Below are 22553 nucleotides of genomic sequence, written 5' to 3' on the forward strand. Positions count from 1 at the left end.
GCTCCTCAGCTGTTGGGGTAAAACTTGTCCGTGTTACACGTTTTATTCACATTGAACTCATCGGCAATTATTAATGCTGACTCAGCAGTTTTACGCCGTACCGCTATTACAACATTGGTTCTAGACATGAACATTTGGTCAAAGAGAGATAAAGTTTTCTTTCAATGGCACTTTTTCATTTTTGTAACATACTGGCTCTAATATACGCCAAAATAAAACAATAAAAATACCAAAAAATTCACCTTAATTTGATAGAATGATTCTGTACATACTTTACTTGTTACTTTTTTGTAGTGTCAACTTAAAGAGCGTTTCCTGATCTGCTTTAACTTGACACTTACGATCACAAGCAACAATGTAGACGTCCACTTCAACCCGGATCAGTTCTTTCAGTGCCTGCCACAAATACAATGAATTGATAAACGAAAGAGGAATATGACAATATTGACAATATGACAAGTGGCTGTGCTGTTAGCTCACTGCTTTAAGTCCCTTCAGAGCAGAGACGTCCAGGAAGGAGACGGCAGCAAAGTCCAGGACCAGACTGTGCAGATCCACTTTGGGAACTGTGATGTTGGCGGGAAGCTCGGCGTTCCAGTCGATCTGCGCAGGCAGGTCCTTGAAATCTGTGGGCTGGTCCAGGTCTTCCATGTTGTTTTCAAACTCTGAATCCTCTTTGATGGGTCCACATGAGGCGTTCAGGAACCCATTCTGCAAAAATGCAAAGAGAAGAAATGGGAGTGAGACAAAAACATGTTTCAGTCAGCATTTTTTTGCAAACAAAACCACAACCTATAAAAGCCAAAATCTTTTTCAATGTCATTTTCTGTCAAGTATCCACACTCTTGATGGCAAAGGCAAAAAAGTTTTCTCTCTTTGAACCAGGAGGTGGAAGAAAGTTTAATTCTCCGTTGACGGTCCTGATGGCTTCCAGCATGACAAGGAGATCCACCTGAGATGTTTTTCCACACGGCACAGCGGAGGGGGCGCCATCGCAATCTTTCAATTGGAATAATGGAGCTTCAGATTGTGCAGGGCCGTCAAACGGTGACCGGCTACATGGAGCTGTGGGGGGGGGGGCGACCTAATGACCAAGGACTTCTTCCAACAGCACTCATTTGAAAATGGATGGATTATGTAACCATACCCGTCTTTAAAGGGTTCAAATGTAGAATCCATCATGTCAATTCCAGAAGTCGTGTTAAAAGACCACTTTAAAATAAGACATACAGTATAGCTATATTATATTGTCAACTGTGAGGGGCAGTGGTGTCCAAAGTGCGGCCCGCTTCTCGATTTTTTTAGCCTCTTAGGAGTTAATAAACAACATGTTGTGTGAAAATGTTCAGTGTAAGTATTACTCCTGATATCTAATCTTCACTGCAGTAAACTTTACAGCTGTAGTATCTATCCAGTACAGCCAATGAATATTACACTATGGTTGCCAAGTTGGCAAGGACTGTATGAAGGCCAGCACTCCTAACGCTGAAGGCTCTGGGTAGATTACATTGACAGAGGATGTTATGGGTTCCCCATCCAAAAGCAGTCTAAGTCTGATGGACTATTGTTATTATTATTATTATTATTATTATTATTATTATTATTATTATTATTATTATTATTATTATTATTATTATTAGTGACTTTGCTGCAACTAACAATGTAACAATGTAATTAAGAGTGGAGTAGATACAGCATGTACGAAAGTCAAGTATATATCAAGTATAACAAGTGATACCCAAGCAGGTTATCACTTACCGACGTCCACTGGAGAAATCCTTTTTGAAGAAGTTTCCGGATGTTTCTCAGTGCTTTATTCCGCTTCCTGAGCACCCTCAGTGGATTAAATCCAACCTAAGCAACATTTCATTCGTTAATGACACGTTATGCAAATGAGGTGTGATGGCATGATTTAACCTCGTCTTGAACTGAAGTTACAAATATATTTGTATTCTACATGCCGTCTATTAGGGATTATAACAGATTAGCACATCATTTCTTGTTCAGTAAATGAGATGACAGACTTACAGCTTCCACCAGTTTCCCCCTGAAGAACTCAATATTGGCAAAGAAGATTGGCGAAGGGATCCGGAAGATTTTGACTCCCTCTGGCTCAAATATCTGGAGATGTTAAGAGCGACAAAATAAATACAGTGACAATTATGATGATCCCAATTGCCAAAATTGTCTTATACTGTTCGTTATATATTCATTCATTCATTCATTCATTCATTTTCTACCACTTATCCTCACGAGGGCGCTGGAGCCTATCCCAGCTGTCTTGGGGTGAGAGGCGGGGTACACCCTGGACTGGTGGCCAGCCAATCCCAGGGCACATATAGACAAACAACCATTCACACTCACATTCATACCTATGGACAATTTGGAGTGGCCAATTAACCTAGCATGTTTTTGGAATGTGGGAGGAAACCGGAGTACGCATGCATGGGGAGAACATGCAAACTCCACACAGAGATGGCCGAGGGTGGAATTGAACTCGGGTCTCCTAGCTGTGAGGCCTGTGCGGTAACCACTCGGTTGCCGTGTAGCCCTATTTGTTATCAAAATGATTGATTATAATAATGATCAACGAATGGAATGCAAAATCCCAAAATGATTGAAGGATCTTTGGAAACAGGATTGAGATTGTTACGGCCGACACCGGACCGGCATTTACGGACTTGGCATCTCCCCTAAAGTCTTCCCCCCTTCTAACTAGCCAAGACCAGCCCTACAGACCTGCCATGAATACTGACTGTGATTGACTGCAGACGCCAACTTACACCAACGTAGTCCTTTCGGTCCTTGTAGATATCAGTTCCTTTAATGTTGGCCAAGACGCTGCAACGAGGGCTGAAATATAAGAAGTTTTAAACTCGTAGTCTAGTTGTGGTTTTCAAATAAAAATCTTTCTTCCGATGGCTGACAATGAAGGATCAGATATAAATACAAAATAGAAATAATAGTGTGGGGTACTGACAACTGTGCCCTGAGGACCACACTGAGGAGTTCCACACCGAGACCTGCTGCAAGGCCGAGATCCAAGCCCAGTAAGACGGCAGCGATACAGGTCCCCAACCAGACCACCTGTACAGGCCATATGTAAGAAACAGACACGCTACCTTACCGTGCGTCCACTTACACAGTCTGGCTTGTCCCGCCTCCACAGGTAGGCCACGTCTCCAAACTGCATCAGCATGCCTTTCAGGTTGACGATGACCACAGCACCCAACACAGACTGTTAAGATCAAGGGTCAAAGGTCAGCAAATCAAACAACAACGCTGGCGTGACAGACTGCTCACCTTTGGGAGGGGGTCCAGTAAAAACCCGATGGCCACGGTTACGATCATCACGATGAGAGCAGATAGCAAACCGGCTATCTGAGGACAACAAAAGGAGGCTTCGCTACAGCTACAAATTAACACTTGCAGTCATTTCATATTTGTCCTCCAGATTTTCCATTCACAGTATGAAAAAAATGACTACCATACTGCAAGGGTGCCCTGCGTCTTATATGATACGTGTATCTCTATTTATGTTTGGACTAATGTATATTAGGGGTGTCATGAGACAATGAATTCTGATACACAAGATTAGGTCTACAGGAATGAGACAAAACAGTATTTTTACTTCATGTTTAACTCATTCAATTCCTCTCCTTTTGCCTGAGAGGCAAAAAGAGGTCATGATGCAACGGAGTGTTTTTAATGCGTTCGTTCATCTTCAGCAAGGAGAAACACGTTTACCAAGACTGCAGTACTCATTCTTGCCACCGGGTGGCAGCCGCGGTAAGAGTGGGCAGTGGCTCGCTTCCTCTACGATAATAGGAGAGCGCTTATGATGCTAGCTGACTTCCTTATTTGTTGTTTAATGTTTCAGGGTTAGGGTTTGAGTATGGAAAATGCACTTGTTACAATCAGTATTTGTATATTACTTACCTACTAGCAATGGCGCCGCATTCCATTGCCGTTATATGTGTCTAACAATAACTAAACTCTTAATAGCTGGCGTTAGCATAAACGGCTACAGTTAGCCGCTAACGGCACGCCATCTTGAATTAGGCTTGTACCATTCACTGTGTGTATTTGCATTTTAGTAATATTTAGTTATTGCAAGGTGTTTAGATTGCCAAATGTGTTCTGTGATGCTTCAGTATATGAATATATATTTCTACAGTCACAAACTACAGTAGTAGGAGAGTGCATATGATGCAATCTGTGCCATTGAGAACGGTGCTGACTTGCTTATTTGTTGTTAAATGTTTCAGGATGACAGTAAACACTCATGAAACACCTCAAGGACCTGTCATCGTCGAGTGTGGAGCACAATCTACTCATTTCAATTCTACTCGAGGCAAAGCGACTGACAAAACAAACAAACGCACTTAAAAAAAACCTTGCTAAAAATATAATTCCTACTTGATAAATGTGTTTCATACAAAAGTAATTCAATGTGGAAGCAGACCTTTTGTGAAATTTGAATTACCTGTGTTTTGCCGCCTGTGCTTTCCTGCACAGCACTCCTGGAAAGAGCGGTGCTGGCAGCAAAAGACTTGAAAGATGCTCCGAAAATGTTGCTCACTCCAAAAGCGATGAGCTCCTTGGTGGGTAAAAAGGAAAGACATTATACCAAGGGATCCCAAATGTCTTGTAGCAAAAGTGGAAGGTGAAAAAGCACCTGGTTTCCGTCGATGGTGTAGTCGTGTTTCACTGAATACACCTTTGCCACAGAGAAGGCCACAGCAAAACCCACGATGGCCATAGGGAACGCCTCCACTGCTGTCTCTTGGAAGATGTGCACGTTTGGAGCTACTGGAGGCTCGTAGCTGAGCATGATGAGCATATTGACAGTAAAGCTAGTAGTAGATCACAGTTATGCTAACATTTACAGGCATGCAGAATACAAAGCAAACTGACTTGTGGCGCAGATAACCATCAAGCCACTTTCTATTCAAGTTACCATAAAAACCTAATTATTAACAATTTGGAAGCATAGTAAATAATATGAGGGAGTCGGAGCTTTACTTCCTGTCGTTATTTGAAGATAGTGAAACTGATGAAACTCATTGGCCATTGACATTATTGCTATCTTGCAAATTGTCTTTATCACGCCGCTTATGGTCCGCACTCGTGAGCATTGATATGCTGTCAAGTGAGCGGATATCAGAGTTAATATGTTCTAATAGCAAGGTGGGAGATTTGCACATTTAAGATCAAATCATTCATGACAGGTTTGTTACAATTTGCAAACATCTTTTGTTGTCTATTCAAATGTTTCATACAGTAAATGATGAGTTTACTGTTGTATCAATTCATCTTTGAATGACATCCAACGTACCCCTTTGGAATATGTCCAACGACGTCGATGCCGTACTTTGTCCTGAAGTCAAATGCATAAGAGACTCCGCATGCTATGACGGTCTGGGTAGACAGAACAAAATATGTCTTACAAATGGAGACGTGCATGCTTTCAGATGAGATCCACAGTAGATACAGTAGTTCCCTGGCATCTGTCGGGTTTGTGCTACAAGACCCCTCCAAGTGAATAATCATGCTAGGAGTCCACTGGGCCGGCGCCAGTTGGTGCCAGTTTGCGCCAATGCAATTTGCTGTGGTGCCTAGTGTCGCCAATAAGGTGCCTAGTGCCGTGCAGTGGCTCGAAGTACCTCCCAACTGGCTCGTGTGGCCCGTTTTGGCGGCAAGAAAATTTCAAAATGTTTAAAATCTTAGTCAAAGTGTCCACCAAGTGGAACCAAATGTCGCAAACGATCCACCTATTGGAATCCACTGGAATGTAATGGCGCGAGACAAGTTGCGGCAATCTCATAATCTTTGGCGCCAACTGGCACCAACTGGCACCAACTGGCACCAACTGGCACCAACTGGCGCTGGCCCAGTGGACTCCAAACATAATGGACGCACATACAACACACATGTGGTCATTCAAGAGAACGTGTCATGTGTTGAAACATGTATGTTCACGTCACACTCTCCTCACCATGATAACCTCGATGGGAATCGGAACAGGCAGCTTGGCTTTGAATCTGTCATTTAGCTCCTTCACGATGAACACCACCAGCATGATGACCACGGAGATGACCACATCGCATCCATTGGTGGACTGGATCTTACCAAAAATCACCTCCAGAGTCTGCCAATAGGAAAAACCCCCCAAACTTAACTTAACTGAGCTTATATCATGAAAGCACCTCTCCACTTGCTGTTTGTCTTACATAAATAATAGAAAGTGGTCCACTGATTCCAGGGACCTGCAGGCCCAGGACAAACTTCAGCTGTGACACCAGGATGTGGATGGCGGCTGCGGTGGTGAAACCTGACACCAGAGTGTCTGACAGGTACATGACCACGAAGCCCACCTGCAGGACGCCCATCGCCAGCTGCAAGAGACACACAGGCCGCATGGATGATGAATCCATGTACACCCCAGGATCCCAAAGGGGGGTACGCAGATTGTCATGGGGTGGCTATACGTAAACCCCTAATACCCCTCATGTTGACCGCCATAGCCAGTGGTAGTACAGCTGGTCTTCTTCGGTGGTGTGGTGACTAATTAGTGCTTTTTCTGATTATCTTCGAAAACCCACAATTTGTCTGCGTAAGTGAATTTATGCTGTCACCGATAACGTGCGTTGTGGCCACTTTGTGTGGCGTTCCTTGAACGCACCATGTGTGACGGAGAATGAGACTTGAGTGTATGACCTTGGTCAACGCCGCACTGACAGACGTGTTTTCTATTCTTCCGTTCACAGATGAATGAAATGTTTTGGCAAATAGAATCCGTGGTTCCATTGATCCCAGCAAGTCTTCCAGGTCCCGAAGCAGCAAAACAACCCCGGACCATCACACTACCACCACCATATTTGACTGTTGGTACGATGCTCCCCCCGGTGCCGTGTTACTTTTACACCAGATGTAATGGGACACACACCTTCCAAAAAGTTGTCTCGTCAGACAAAAGTCTTGGGAATCATGAAGATGTTTTCTAGCCAAACTGAGACGAGCTTTAACCTTCTTCTTGTTTTCATCTTGGGACTCGTTTCTGCCCAGCGTCTTTCTTATGGTGGAGTCATGAACACTGACCTTAACCGAGGCAAGTGAGGCCTGCTGTGCTTTGGATGTTATTGTGGGGTCTTTTGTGACCTCTTAAATGAGTCGTCACTGTGTTCTTGGGGTCATTTTGGTCGGCCGGCCACTCTGGGGAAGGTTCACCACCGTGCCATGTTTTCGCCATTTGTGGATAATGGCTCTCACTGTGGTTTGCTGGAGTCCCAAAGCTTTATGACATTTTCCAGACTGATGAATCTCAATGACTTTCTTTTTTGGGGTGATGTTCTTCCAGTAATATGTGACATTGGAGTCTGTTTATGAGCACCAGCCATGAGAAGAATCTATCAGCTCATTGAATGTTTTGGTCACTTTAGAAGTTCTGTCTGACCCGCCTAGCTAGACGAGCCCTGCGTGTCTGTACCAGACCGCTTCACCTGCATGATGCCGGCCAGGAAGGTCACAGACGAGGCTACCAAAACCCTCTGCTCATCTCTGGTCAAGCCTTCAAAAGCTGTGATGTTAGCGGGAGGCCCCTCATCTGGTACCAGCCTGGTGACCACCGAGCCGATCATCAGACACAGCACCGGAAATGGACCTTGAACACGGAGAGGGAAGCGCCACTAAAAGGACGGGTGGTAATATAAAAGGACCAGAAGCAGACGCCTTACCCACGGAGATATGTCTGGAGGTTCCAAGGAAAAAGTAGATGACCACGGGGAAGAAAGCGGAGAAGAGACCATACCAGGGTGGAAGAGAAGCCAGGAGACAGTACGCCAACCCTTAATCATCCACGTAGGACATAGATCACATCATGGTTTTACTACTTCTGTAGAAATGTTATAGTAGTAGTAGTAGTAGTAGTACTACAGTACATGGATTACTATTCCATAATTGCATGTTTCACAGAAATGAAAAATGATAAAAAAAAACAAAACCTTGCAGAACAGCAACCAGTCCGGTGCTGATCCCTGACACGATATCGCTAAGCAGCCACTCTTTGATGCGGTACATCTTCATCCACCCGATGATTGGCAGGAGGGAGAGGATCGCATTTTTAGCACGCCTGGCGTCACACCTGAAACCGACAGTTCTTTACGATTATATATATATATATATATATATATATATATATAGTATATACGTATCTTATAGTATATAGTTATGGACTGCAAGAATAGGGCTCTCTCATTGGAAAACATTGACATTAACAACTGTGGCTGTAGGCAACCTCCTGGTGTAGTTGAAAAAAAATATATATTTCCACACGATTGGAGCTGTGTCTACCTCTGCATGTTCTTTAAAAGGGTGTTGGTGTGAAACCCATGCTTCCTGTATTGTTTTGACCAAGCAGCTCACTGCCTGAGCAGCGCGGCGTTCCAACATCGGTTGTGTTGCCGATGTGTTGCGCCACACAGTTTGTTTTTCTTTTCCACTTTCTGATGCAATCTAAAATCCTTCTTACTTGGGATGGCCGATATCGGCTTGTTTGCCGATAACCGATATTGTCCAACTCCCAATTTCCGATTCCGATATCACCTGATACCAATACATGTAACATCACATAGATGTACTGCAAAGACTGAACTTGAAACTACAACCGTATTCAGGAGTATTTGTTTGGGCCGTTTTCAACATTCATGACATACATACATACAGTAGTAATACACAAAGAATCCAATGGAAAAGTACACCGTATGTTCTTAAGAAGAATGCATTTGTCACCACATGCTTTGCCGCTTACGTGAAGTACTGCTTCAGGTGGTCCAGCGTGGTCTTGCGGTGCCTGTAGACCTTCTCGTGCTCCTCTGCAAAAGACTCCTCCGAGTACAAGGAACGGGCGACCACGTACTGCTTGACCCCTGCTTGCTTCATGGTGGCTTCCTCGGATGACCTCCTGCCGTTGCGTCTTCTCCTCGATGTGGCTCTGAGATCCATTCAGGCACATTAAGAAATATAAGATCACCTTTGAACGCCAATAACAACAAAAAGGTCCAGACCTGAAGCTCCAGACCCACAGAGGGAGAGAAGAGAGAGAGCAGGATCATCTGTCAGGCTTGATAAAGATTGAGCAACAGCAGACAACAGCGGTGCTGCTTGATAGGCTCACACAGGAAATCTTCACTTCCTCTACCTGTTTATATGCCATCCCGTCATTTTATTCACATACCTGATTGACTCCTACAAATCCAAACATCTACCTTCTCCCTCCGGCATTTGGAATGCGACTGCGGCCGCCGACTGTTTAGCCATCAATAAATCCCGCTGTGGCTACTCTGGACTGTAATTATTAACAGTAATGGTGATGACATCCCGACGTCGCCCGGCTGCTGGATGCCTGCCTTATCCTTGACCATTGTTCCTGCTGATATCTGTCAACTTTCAATGGAAGCGTTCCGCCCCAAGGAGGCTTTGGAAGTAGGAGGACGGGACAGGACAGGCTATTGTTATAAGGTGGAAATCAAGGAGCTTTTAACCAGCAGCGGAATGCTGCTAAAGGTCAACAACAGCACAGAGGTAGTTGCTGCGTGAGCACAAAAATGGTTGGAAATCAAACAACTTGGACGTCTTTCAATTCAATTACATTTATGTCAATAAATTGATTTACATCTTATATGGAATATTATTTAACACATTTGTTTTCTTTAAATACATTCATTTTAGTGGGGGGAACATTTTCCAAAAATTAAATATTGAATATTTATTTACAATATTTTGTTAATTTATAAAAGAATCACTTTTTATTTTAATAATGGGACATTTTTATTTTTTCCCTTTTTATTCCCATTTATTTTCAATTTTATGTTAAATAAATAAATAATGAATATTGATGATATTGATTTTTTCAGAACATTATTCTTAAAACATTTTAGAATTCCTTAAATGAGCTTAAAAGCCAAGTGACCCACTGAAAGCACTGAAAAGGCAGCTTTGCTCCCGCTGTTTAAGTTAAGATATTCATTTGCATTACTGGCCATACATTTGCATTTCTTACATTTGTCCACCAGATGGTGCTACTTTTCCCCATTCAAAGCATGCAGCAACATCGTACTGTTGACAGTTTTTTTCCCGTTAGAAATTTCTGTATGTACATGTACCTTCAAAATATGTCACATACTCCAGGCTGTTGTACTTTTACAAGATTGACTCATTTAAAGTGGAAAAATTCTTATATTTTTACAGCAGTATGTAATGTATGTAATGTATGTAATGTATGTAATGTATGTAATGTATGTAATGTATGTAATGTATGTAATGTATGTAATGTATGTAATGTATGTAATGTAATGGTCACTGACTGTGTGCTGTATTTTCAGTGCATTGATAAGGAATGCAAACATCCAGAGTAAAGTGTGTGAATGACCTTACTGAAGCGCGGAATGACGTGGTAGAAGGTCAGTTCACAACAAGTGTGTATGTGTGTGTGTGTGTATGTGTGTGTGTGTGTGTGTGTGTGTGCACATGTCCTTTTGTGACCTTAAACTCTACACTTCAGTGACCTAATTAGTGTATGAACTATAACTGCACATAAATGCACATGGAAAAGCAAACTCGTCATTTTCTTTGGCTTTTTTGGCAACACTTTTCCTCAACGAAGGGAAGAATGTGGAGATGAAAATATACCATTTTATTCACAGTCAATTTGGATGTTTTTTTTTTTGTTTTTTTTTTTACAATTAACACTTTTTACCTTGTATGCCAATTAGGAATATTACATTTATTATGTTATTAAATTCTTGATTGTTTTAAAGTTTTACTGATAACATGTTTTTTTTCTCATAAATGTAAGACTGAAGAATTTAGGAATTTATTCTCATAATATTACATGTTTTTTCTTGTAAATTTTCAACTTTATTCTGTATGACAACAAATACACGTATGACATGCGTTTTTTTCACGAATAATCGTTTTTTTTCCTCCTAAATATTATGAGTTTTTGCAACTTTTTTCTCAGGAAATTAGAATTTTATTCTTGTAGTATTACAAGTTTTTTTTGTGTTAATGTATAAGTCGAATTATAATAAGTCTATTCTCATAATAGCACCAGTTTTTTCTCCTAAATGTATGACTTTTATTCTTGTAAATGTACAACTTTATTCTTTTAATATTACGAGTTTTGTCTCTTATAAATGTACAACTTTATTCTCATAATTTTTTTTACTTCAGTCTTATAATATTACAAATTTATTCTTGCTTAGTCTTGTAAATTGACAACTTTACCATTTTATTATTAGGAGTTTTTTCTCGTCAATTTATTGTCATATATGTATGACTTAGTTTTCCTTTTTTCCCCTCAATATGGCCCTAATACTCCATGGTACTATGACATACCGTACATCTGTGTATAATATAAATTTTGTTATGGAATGTTGTTTGAGGATTTCTCCAAATATTATAGCGAGCATGGCTGGCCTTTGAACTGATTAATGAATCATAAATGATTTGTGCTGTACATTATTATTTTATGGAGCTATGGAAATAAAAGCAAGGTAATCGGACGTGAAAGGCCGTGATCATGAAGTTTCGGCTGCCTTTTGTTCTCCATCACTGCTTTGGTGATAAATGGCGGCGCAGTGAATGATTCTTGATAACGTTGGCTGATTGTGCCAAGGCCGAGGACATTTGCCACTACTGTCCATGAAGAAAGACCATAAAGAAGAACAAGGTGCTTCTATGTTCAGAGGGTGGATGCAGCGTTCCTGTCTGGCAAGAGTTCCCAGTCAAATTCCAGAGTCAAATAAGAACTTCAAATGTTATCTGATAATTTTCCAACAAAGAGACGGGACTACACAGGATTTGGCAGCGGCCCACCTCATCCGTACGGGTTTATTTTAGGCTCCTGACAATTAACAATTACTCATTCTTCAAACTGTGGGCCACTGAGGTTCTGTCTAAGGATGAATATGCCAGCAGGAATCCCAGAGACCAACTAGACAAAATGTATTATTTGCACATTATTTCGACATAACAGCAACAAAAAGCCTTCACGTCAAAGCTGTTGTTCACTTCAAAGAGCGGTGCATGTGGAATATTTTCTGCAAGGCTGTAATGGTCCAGCTGCTGCCTTTCAAGGCACTAAAAATAAATGCCTAACCGGCTAAAACACCAGAAGCAAAAGACACTTTTTGATTCAAAAAACTGCCAAATCGGGCGTCTCAAAAAGGGTCCGCACACCCTTGGGGGGGACTGTCGATGTTAAAAAATGTGCTTTACATTTTAACTTTAATATGCAAGGGCGACTTTTGTTAGATTTTGCTGAGCTTTTTGGGGCGAAGCTTACAAAGAAACTTTCAAAAATGGATTCAAACATGAACGAAATCACAAGCTGATGCGATGTTTAATTGCAAAGTCACTTTTAAAGGATGCATTTTAGGCAGCAACAATCACAAAAAAATACCCGCAAAAGCCTTAATAATTACTTTCAATTAAATTTAGTTCATTATTTTATCATTATTATTTGTTTGAGTATAAATGATGTATTATTTGTTAACAAAAACAACAAAATAATATTAATAATGATAATAATGAACACAGAGGGCTGCACGGCGATCGAGTGGTTAGCGCGTGGACCTCACAGCTAGGAAACCAGGGTTCAATTCCAGCCTCAGCCATCTCTGTGTGGAGTTTGCATGTTCTCCCCGTGCATGCGTGGGTTTTCTCCGGGTACTCCGGTTTCCTCCCACATTCCAAAAACATGCTAGGTCAGCTGGCATAGGCTCCAGCATACATGCAACCCTGTTTTTTTTTTTTGGGGGGGGGGGGGGGTATTACATCTTTCTGCGTCATGTCAGCATCAGGCAGTCCAGTCTGGGACCTAAACATCACTTAAAGACTTAAAGACTCAATGATAACTGAGGACGTTCAGTACGTTGGCTTGATGCTATCTTTGTGTGCAGCAGAGAGATTGCGTCGGTTCGATCCTGCATTGAAATACACGTGATTTTTTTCCCCCATCAAGGCAATAAATGCAGATAATTCTGGTGGATTTTATGTGAGCGTTGATTTTGAAAGATAACGTTTACTACATCGATAGTGGAGATTTGACTTGGGAAGAACTTTCCTTCCTTCCTTGAGTCCATTTGTTGCTTTTAGTATGAAGAAATGGAAATAGGACTTACCGCTTTGGAAAGGTCAACCAAATCCTTCAAAGGTCTCCTCCTTTTCCTTGACCGCTACGCCCCCACAAGTGTCCGCACGCACCCAAAGGCCACAGGGGCCCGCAGTGTGCGGTCAGTGTGCATTTTGCGGTACGGCAGGACAAATAGGCGGCGTATGCAAACATGTCCACGTTATGGCGAGCGGGGCGCTTGTGCTCGTGTTCACGTTTGAGAACAGAGTCAACATTGTTCTTTCTGTGTGTCGGCTGGTACGACGTCCACTCACACGCTTTTGGAGATTTCCCAGGGCCACCTCGGGTTCAAGGTTCACATGTGCACGACAGCCGGGGGGGGGGGGGGGGGGTGTCTTGAGGCAAAAATGCATATCATAAACCATCATTATGTAAATATTTCATTTCACAAATACATTCATTTTGGTTATTCATTTGTTGTATAATATATGGAGATGATGTATTTGATCTTAGATGATGTTTTAAATAAATGAATAATTCATAACCTTGATATGTGTATATTGTCCAGATTTGATGGATGAAGTTCTAATCTTAAGACATGTAAAAATATTGTTTTCTTTGAAATTTAATTTATGAATTGTAATTTATATTATTTATTATAAATATCCTTTTTTAATTTTTAATTTTTTATTTTTTAATCAATAAAATTAATTTAGTTAATATTCATATAATGTTATTTTAGTATATACTCAATCAAGCAATCAATCAATCAATATTTTTGCTAAATTAAAAGAAATATCTACTCACCATTATAGAGAAAATGTCACGACTATTATTTCATGACACAATTGTAGCTTCATTGTTGATGAATGACTATAAAACTACAGGAAGCACAAAGCAAATATGGTATTTTGCAATATTTTCTAACCCCAAGTGCTGATTCCATTGTGCGTGCGGCGGCATGAGGCGGCATGAGGCGGCATGAGGCGGCATGAGGCGGCATGAGGCGGCATGAGGCGGCATGAGGCGGCATGAGGCGGCATGAGGCGGCATGAGGCGGCATGAGGCGGCATGAGGCGGCATGAGGCGGCATGAGGCGGCATGAGGCGGCATGAGGCGGCATGAGGCGGCATGAGGCGGCGGTGTACGCATGAGGCGGCATGAGGCGGCATGAGGCGGCGGTGTACGCATGAGGCGGCATGAGGCGGCGGCGTACGCATGAGGCGGCATGAGGCGGCATGAGGCGGCGGCGTAGACGATAGATTATCGCACTTCAGCTAAATTGATCAGATTATAAGCATGATTAAGCAATTTGCCCGCTTTGTGCAAATCTGGCGTGAAATAAAGGTTTGCTTTTAATCCACAAAGGTTGCCATTCTTTTTGGAACTGTCAGCGTTTGGGACATTTTTCATAGTGATACAATTTAGGGTTCAGATAGAAGATATAATTCATACGGAAGATATAGAAGATAAGTCATGTTGCCGGGTAATGTTAAATGTTCCATGTTCCAACAGGTTCCATGTTAAATGTTTAAGAATGGAAATGCCTAGTGGGCCTGATGTGCCCGCAGACCAAAGTTTGCCCACCCCTGTGTTACAATTGAATTTAAATTGAGCAAATCTTAAAAGAAACAATTAATTCCAACATAAAATGAAAGCCTTGGCTTGCTGTGTACCATAAATGCAACATTTGCTCTCTATTATAAGTAGCCGTGTGATCGATAGAACCAAATAGGCAGAACAATGGCAGTAGCCGCTCTGGCTGTAGGCAACCTCCTGTTTTTTATTAACCCCACAAGTTGGCAGTCCTTGCATTGGAGGCGTCAGCTGCCTCTGCATGCGCTTTAAATTATTGATGCATGTCATACTGTCAATATATATGGATAGAACTTCATGAATATTGCCGTGCTTATGATTATTATATTTTAACTACACTGACAAGGTGATAAGAAGACGTTCAAGATTATTTATTTTCATAACAACAACAAAAATGCTTGGAATATCATATTGCACGAGGTCCATGAGGTTGGTTGAGGTTGACAGCAGGTAAAATTGGGACATCAAGCTTTATATGAGAATATGAGACATGAAGCACACAGCTTTATATGAGAACATGAGACATGAAGCACACAGCTTTATATGAGAACATGAGACATGAAGCACACAGCTTTATATGAGAACATGAGACATGAAGCACACAGCTTTATATGAGAACATGAGACATGAAGCACACAGCTTTATATGAGAACATGAGACATGAAGCACACAGCTTTATATGAGAACATGAGACATGAAGCACACAGCTTTATATGAGAACATGAGACATGAAGCACACAGCTTTATATGAGAACATGAGACATGAAGCACACAGCTTTATATGAGAACATGAGACACGAAGCACACAGCTTTATATGAGAACATGAGACATGAAGCACACAGCTTTATATGAGAACATGAGACACGAAGCACACAGCTTTATATGAGAACATGAGACATGAAGCACACAGCTTTATATGAGAACATGAGACATGAATGCACACAGCTTTATATGAGAACATGAGACACGAAGCACACAGCTTTATATGAGAACATGAGACATGAATGCACACAGCTTTATATGAGAACATGAGACACGAAGCACACAGCTTTATATGAAAACATGAGACATGAAGCACACAGCTTTATATGAGAACATGAGACATGAAGCACACAGCTTTATATGAGAACATGAGACATGAAGCACACAGCTTTATATGAGAACATGAGACATGAAGCACACAGCTTTATATGAGAACATGAGACATGAAGCACACAGCTTTATATGAGAACATGAGACATGAAGCACACAGCTTTATATGAGAACATGAGACATGAAGCACACAGCTTTATATGAGAACATGAGACATGAAGCACACAGCTTTATATGAGAACATGAGACATGAAGCACACAGCTTTATATGAGAACATGAGACATGAAGCACACAGCTTTATATGAGAACATGAGACATGAAGCACACAGCTTTATATGAGAACATGAGACATGAAGCACACAGCTTTATGTGAGAACATGAGACATGAATGCACACAGCTTTATATGAGAACATGAGACATGAAGCACACAGCTTTATGTGAGAACATGAGACATGAAGCACACAGCTTTATGTGAGAACATGAGACATGAAGCACACAGCTTTATATGAGAACATGAGACATGAAGCACACAGCTTTATATGAGAACATGAGACACGAAGCACACAGCTTTATATGAGAACATGAGACATGAAGCACACAGCTTTATATGAGAACATGAGACATGAAGCACACAGCTTTATATGAGAACATGAGACATGAAGCACACAGCTTTATATGAGAACATGAGACATGAAGCACACAGCTTTATATGAGAACATGAGACATGAAGCACACAGCTTTATATGAGAACATGAGACATGAAGCACACAGCTTTATATGAGAACATGAGACATGAAGCACACAGCTTTATATGAGAACATGAGACATGAAGCACACAGCTTTATGTGAGAACATGAGACATGAATGCACACAGCTTTATATGAGAACATGAGACATGAAGCACACAGCTTTATGTGAGAACATGAGACATGAAGCACACAGCTTTATGTGAGAACATGAGACATGAAGCACACAGCTTTATATGAGAACATGAGACATGAAGCACACAGCTTTATATGAGAACATGAGACATGAAGCACACAGCTTTATATGAGAATATGACAGCTTTCTTTTTTCTGTGTGTTCTAAAGATATACAAAGAGCTAAAAAAGAGGCAGGAAATGAATACACATATTCATTCCGCTTAGACATCCTACAACTAAAACACCTCCAATAAAGTTGTATATCCACTTAGGCTAACATGTAGCTGGGGTGGGCGTGGTTAAATGCCCCCCCCCCCCCCGAAAGTACAGTTTTCCTTTAATGCTAGCTGAACATTTTGCCGCTATTACAACATTGGTTGTGATGCTTCTGGGTTGTGCACTTTTTCATGCAGTCCAAATCATTATTGAAGTTAAAAAGCGGCTATATTACAGACATAGTCAAAAAAAATCCTACTCTCTGCATCTGCTGTACAACAAAAGGCCACAAGGTGTCAGTGAAGAAGCAGGATTCAACCTTTTCATCTTAAAGCGATAAAAGCTGAATTGTAGAAAAGTTTTATTTTGCGTATCCGAGCGGGAAGAGCGAAGCCCTGGAAGCTGGACTCCGGCCTAGCGGATGGAAGTCCCAGTTGTCCCAGAAGTCCCAGGTCCTGTGAATAAGTGAAATGTGTCTGCTCTGGAGAGACTTCATGAAATCCACAGTGATTAACGTTTGAAGAGCAACTTCAAACCGCATCTGGCTGGAGGTGGAAGGGATCTGCTGGACCCACCAGAGACCACCGGATGAGACATCTAAGCAGATGGCTCCTTAGCTGGGAGACATGATGGATGGGATCTCGTTAGCACCACTTTGACGGCTGGGAGCTCCTTCACATTCACTCACGCTGGATCCTATGACAAAGGATGTCACATTCCCAAATATTTAGTTCTATTTATACAAATATTATATGAAAATTATCAAATATTAATATTATTACTTCCATAATTTATTGTTTTTAATAAATGAATAATTAGTCCAATTCAATCCCAATTAAACATTTGTTTGGGTCTAGGGGTCTAGGGGTTGATATGTCCGGACCTCCAGGGAGGGACGCCTTGTAGATGGTACGTTTAAGGGAAAAAATGTCACAATTTCACAGTAAATAAAAATAAAATAAGCTGCACAAAGAAAAAAGCAACAACTTTAAAGGCTCCGTGATAAAAGCAGCAGCGCTGTGGGACCTGCATTAAAGTAAGTTAAAGGGACAGCTCCACGGGGGACTGTTGGACCCCCGGGGGCCGAGGAACTAGGTTGCAGTCCAAATAGAACATCCTTACCAATGGGAGGTTACTCTGACAACAACGAATATTCAATTAAAAAAGTCTCAGCTCCAAACTGAGATGAGAGTACCACTGTTGGTACGCGGGGCCAAGCAAAAGACTATCCTGCATCAGATCTTCTGTTCGGGTCAGGCCACAGCACCTCATCCCCATCACATGCAAGGTTTGCTTTGGCCAAGCGGGGGAATGTCGCCTAGCGTGGCGAATCCAGCCATGGAAAGCATCCGCTGGAATCTTCCATAGCTTGGAGAAGGGGATTGTGTCTTTGTGGATTTCTGACCCTTTGCCCAGCCTCCCTCGTTGGTAGACCACATGGGCAACCAAAGTGGTCCTGATCTCATCACAGATTATGGCCCTCGTCCTTCCTCATCCTTCCTCGTCCTTGCTCGTCCTTCCTCGTCCTCCTCCTCTCATTCTCACACCTCTGGCTCTCCCTCTGATTTCAATGTTGGCATCCATTGTTCCAAAACAGAGAAACTCACCTGTTGCCGTTTTCTGCTAAAGCTGATTGCTAATTGTTAAAATGTGTTCCAGGTGTTTACCCATGTGATGGGCCAATGTGAATAATAGGAATATTCATTTGACTGTTTGGCCCGCCATTGTGTTCTAAATGAACCCATGTGATGGGCCAATGTGAATAATAGGAATATTCATTTGACTGTTTGGGCCGCCATTGTGTTCTTTGTGAAAACAAGAAGTTTACTTCATGAAAATTGTGCCAAAACTCAGAGAATTGAAAAAAGTGTGTTGAAGATCAGCAGTCTGAGCGGAAAGCAGGAATTGTGCTTCTAGTTAAGCAGACTTGGATCATGGAGTTGGTGCATTGGTTTGATGTTGCGCTCATCGTGTCTCAGGCATCACAAATTGGGTGTAAACGATGGAGAAAAGTCTATTACGCTTGTAGCTTGTTGTTGACACTCGTTAGCAGCTGTTAGCATCCCTTTGCTACATCCAATGATCGATGACCCCGTGGAAATATGGATTTGAGAGGCTGCATAGCGGCAGTGAATGGTGAAAAAGATGGCATCAAGCATGTTTACCGTGAGATGGAAGCCCAACAGCGCTAACCCGCTACGGAGACTACCGGGAGTACAGCACTATTGCACTGAAGCGTGAACATTATATTTAACTTATATTAACATTATATTTAACTAGATTTATTGAAGTTAGTTTGAGAAGCACTCGTTTACAGATGTATACAAACACAACATCAGACAAGTTTCAGTGTTTCCATGACAACGGAGAGAAATTACAAAACAAAGGTTTGAAACTTTTTCCTTTTATTCCAGTAGCAGCATCAGTCAGCACTGTCCTACCTCCTGCTCACCGCAGCCCCCCCCACACACACTATACATAAACACACACACACACACACACACACACACACACACCTGTATGATCCTTCTTGCACGGAGGGAGAGGTTGGAGGAAAAGGAGAAAGAGGCCTCTAGTTTGACAACAGTAAAAGCAAAGAATAAATAAAATGGTCAGCAGGCTAATGTTCAAGCTCAAACTAAATACATTTTCAGCGCATAAAAAAAATAAAGTTGATGCAATTTGTTCATTTTTATCCCTGATCTTAAATATTAAAATGCCTTAAAACAATAAAAACATTGCTTACGGTGCGTTTCCACCGCTCCATCCCAAACGTGAAAACATTTAGTCTTAAAAATCAGCATTCTAGTTTTGTGAAGTCGTTTTGTTTCTTGGTGTGGTTGGAATGTGGCGGCCATATTTACTGTAGGAGTGGGCGGATCAAACACTGTCCTTTACTAATTATAACATTGATCAAATTAAGGGGGGGGGTCATCAAATCATGCAAAGATCTTGAAAAAGTAAAGAGCATCACACGAGCGGCTCCGTATTTACTTGGTACGGGTTTGATGCCAACATTGCAGTATCAGCCAACCCTACCGGACCTGGTTATTGTAGCCATCTTGGCTTTTAATAACGACTGTAATAAAATGAGGTACTAGGTTACACTAGTACTACACTCCTACAGTAGTACAGTGTCATCAAACTAGAGGCAAGAATAAGCAAGAAAGGGAGAAGGTGGTCTTTGATTGAAGTTCACACAAAAACAAGGAAGGACGGGTTGGGATTTGTACCCGCAGCAGCTGATGGCCGACCTCGGTGGTCTTGGTGCGACGCTCGCCTCAGTCTTTACCGATTTGTCTCACCGCCATGATGATAAGGTGTCGTCCAAAATGCCCCCCCCCCACCACAAACACACCCCGCCCGCGTGTACCGTCACACACATGCACACGCAGCCTGAAGCCTAAAAATGCAGCAGGGGGCGCCACTGCTTTTTCACCCCCCCTGCCCCCCGCCCCCCGCCCCTCACATCCGAGGAGGTGACTATTTCACTTTCACTTGGATGGTCCAGCAGAGTTTGAAAGAAAGTCTTCATTTATTCCACCATCTTTGTTTTGGCGCGGCACCCCCCCCACCTATGTCGCTACAGTGTAGTCTTTTGTGGTTACGGGGGGGGGGGGGGGGGGGCAGATGAGGGATTGCAACGGGGGCGGGGGCTAGCTGTTGTTCTCGGCCGTCATGTATTTAAGGGCGGCGAAGCCGTAGCGCCTCGACATGTTCTGCTGGAACTCCTCCTTGAGGGTCTTGAGGCAGACCCGGTACTGCTTGTTGGAGCGGAACTTGGTGATGTCGAAGCTGGGCGCGTGGGGCATGTGGATCATGTACGCGTTGGGCAGGACCACAAATTCGTATTCCTGAAGACAAAGGAAAGTTTGCATCACGCGTTCATGTCAATGTTGACACACTATATATATGATATATGATATGATATATATGATACATGATATGATACAAGATATGATACAAGATATGATATATGATATGATATAGTATATGATACATGATATGATACAAGATATGATATATGATATGATATATATGATACATGATATGATACAAGATATGATATATGATATGATATATATGATACATGATATGATACAAGATATGATATATGATATGATATGATATATATGATACAAGATACGATACAAAATATGATATATATGATACATGATATGATACAAGATATGATATATGATATGATACAAGATATGATACAAGATATGATACAAGATATGATACAAGATATGATACATATGATACATGATATGATACAAGATATGATATATGATATGATATATATGATACATGATATGATACAAGATATGATATATGATATGATATATGCCTTTACACATTCTTACTAGGAGCTGAAATGTACGCGTGTCTTACCTGTGCATCCAGTTCCATGATGTGTGCCACCTTGTTCCAGCCGAAGCCCACGAAGCGGCGGTCATACTCGGGGCTGTCCCTCCTCACCATGACGTAAGGCTCGAAGTCCGCCTCCCACTCCACCTTGTAGGGCGTGGTGGCTGTCCGCCATTTGGCAAAGTTAGTTGGTGCGTGGCCTTTGGTCCACACATGGTACCTGGAGGGTGCCGCAAATATTTATTGCAGGTTCATCTCTACACATGATGGGAGCCCAAATGGGAGCCAAAACTTTCTCGCACCACATCATGAAATATACTATATATATATATATATATATATATATATATATATATATATATATATATATATATATATACAGCTATATGTATATAGCATGGCCGAGTTTTGACATTTTGTAAGTAAAGCCTGGTCTTTTCTGCAGTCCAGGTAAATGAAAGTGGCTTACCTGAATGTAAAGAGAGTTCCCATGTCAAGCTGAGAAAGCAGCTCGGCTTTGGATTTGGGGTACGACAGACGATAGCGCAGCGTCTCAAACGCTGGCACCACCAGTGCTTTCTTGGCGTTGGCCATGTCGAGTTGAACAACTGACTTCCTGACAATATCAATAAAGGGTTCCCAATATCGGTCCACGTACTGCAAGTCATCATCATTGTGATCCAGCGGTCCTACCTGAGATACTCGTAGAGGCCGTACATGGGCAAGAAATCGATGTCGGACAGGAACATGTAAGGTGTATTGACCTGTCGCATTGCCACATTCCGCAGCAGGTTGACGGGGTAGAACTGTCCCTCTTTGTAGACAATGTGGTAGCCAACGTTGCCACGGCTCATGAGCACCTCAGAGCCCTGGGCGTAGCGCAGGAACTGCTGCGCCTCGGCGTCGGACAGGTACAGCGCCAAGCTGATGGGGCCCTCCCAGTGCTTGCAGATGGCCTCCAACATCTGAAGCCTGCACACAGCAGAAGCACACATCAGCTCCATGGACACCCTCATCATTTAGATGCATAATAGTCAACATACATCCCAGCAAATGCAATTAACTAATTACTCATCATTAACAGTATCATTGGAATGTCAATACAATACATTCAACAAATAACATTCATTCATTCATTTTCTAACGCTAATCCTCACGAGGGTCAAGGGGGGGTGCTGGAGCCTATCCCAGCTGTCTTGGGGCGAGAGGCGGGGTCC

The 22553-nt window shown here is 42.1% G+C and overlaps 2 protein-coding genes across 3 annotated transcripts in view; both read right to left on the minus strand.

The window, feature by feature from the left end:
• The window catches only part of LOC131125601 (chloride anion exchanger-like), an 11546-nt gene extending 2559 nt beyond the window's left edge, over positions 1 to 8987 (minus strand). The window contains exons 1-17 of the mRNA XM_058067292.2: positions 8810 to 8987; positions 8004 to 8143; positions 7737 to 7847; positions 7503 to 7663; positions 6234 to 6398; positions 5999 to 6151; positions 5339 to 5421; positions 4679 to 4826; positions 4487 to 4600; positions 3304 to 3381; positions 3143 to 3238; positions 2981 to 3087; positions 2784 to 2853; positions 2029 to 2121; positions 1759 to 1854; positions 481 to 711; positions 342 to 396 (exon numbers count right to left, since the gene is read on the minus strand). Of these exons, the coding sequence (XP_057923275.2) occupies positions 342 to 396; positions 481 to 711; positions 1759 to 1854; positions 2029 to 2121; positions 2784 to 2853; positions 2981 to 3087; positions 3143 to 3238; positions 3304 to 3381; positions 4487 to 4600; positions 4679 to 4826; positions 5339 to 5421; positions 5999 to 6151; positions 6234 to 6398; positions 7503 to 7663; positions 7737 to 7847; positions 8004 to 8143; positions 8810 to 8940 (2032 nt within the window). The 5' untranslated portion in view covers positions 8941 to 8987. The remainder of the gene's footprint in view (positions 1 to 341; positions 397 to 480; positions 712 to 1758; positions 1855 to 2028; positions 2122 to 2783; positions 2854 to 2980; positions 3088 to 3142; positions 3239 to 3303; positions 3382 to 4486; positions 4601 to 4678; positions 4827 to 5338; positions 5422 to 5998; positions 6152 to 6233; positions 6399 to 7502; positions 7664 to 7736; positions 7848 to 8003; positions 8144 to 8809) is intronic.
• A 10317-nt stretch (positions 8988 to 19304) lies between these two features.
• large1 (LARGE xylosyl- and glucuronyltransferase 1) overlaps positions 19305 to 22553 on the minus strand; it is a 61586-nt gene continuing 58337 nt past the window's right edge. For both annotated transcript variants that reach the window (XM_058067290.2, XM_058067291.2), the window contains 4 exons: positions 22030 to 22308; positions 21806 to 21952; positions 21361 to 21556; positions 19305 to 20819 (listed from right to left, as the gene is read on the minus strand). In XM_058067290.2, the coding sequence (XP_057923273.2) occupies positions 20622 to 20819; positions 21361 to 21556; positions 21806 to 21952; positions 22030 to 22308 (820 nt within the window). In that variant the 3' untranslated portion in view covers positions 19305 to 20621. The remainder of the gene's footprint in view (positions 20820 to 21360; positions 21557 to 21805; positions 21953 to 22029; positions 22309 to 22553) is intronic.

This window comes from Doryrhamphus excisus, linkage group LG2 (genome assembly GCF_037039965.1).
Source record: "Doryrhamphus excisus strain RoL-2023G ecotype Guam linkage group LG2, RoL_Dexc_Guam_v1.1, whole genome shotgun sequence".
In the NCBI taxonomy this organism is placed as follows: domain Eukaryota; kingdom Metazoa; phylum Chordata; class Actinopteri; order Syngnathiformes; family Syngnathidae; genus Doryrhamphus; species Doryrhamphus excisus.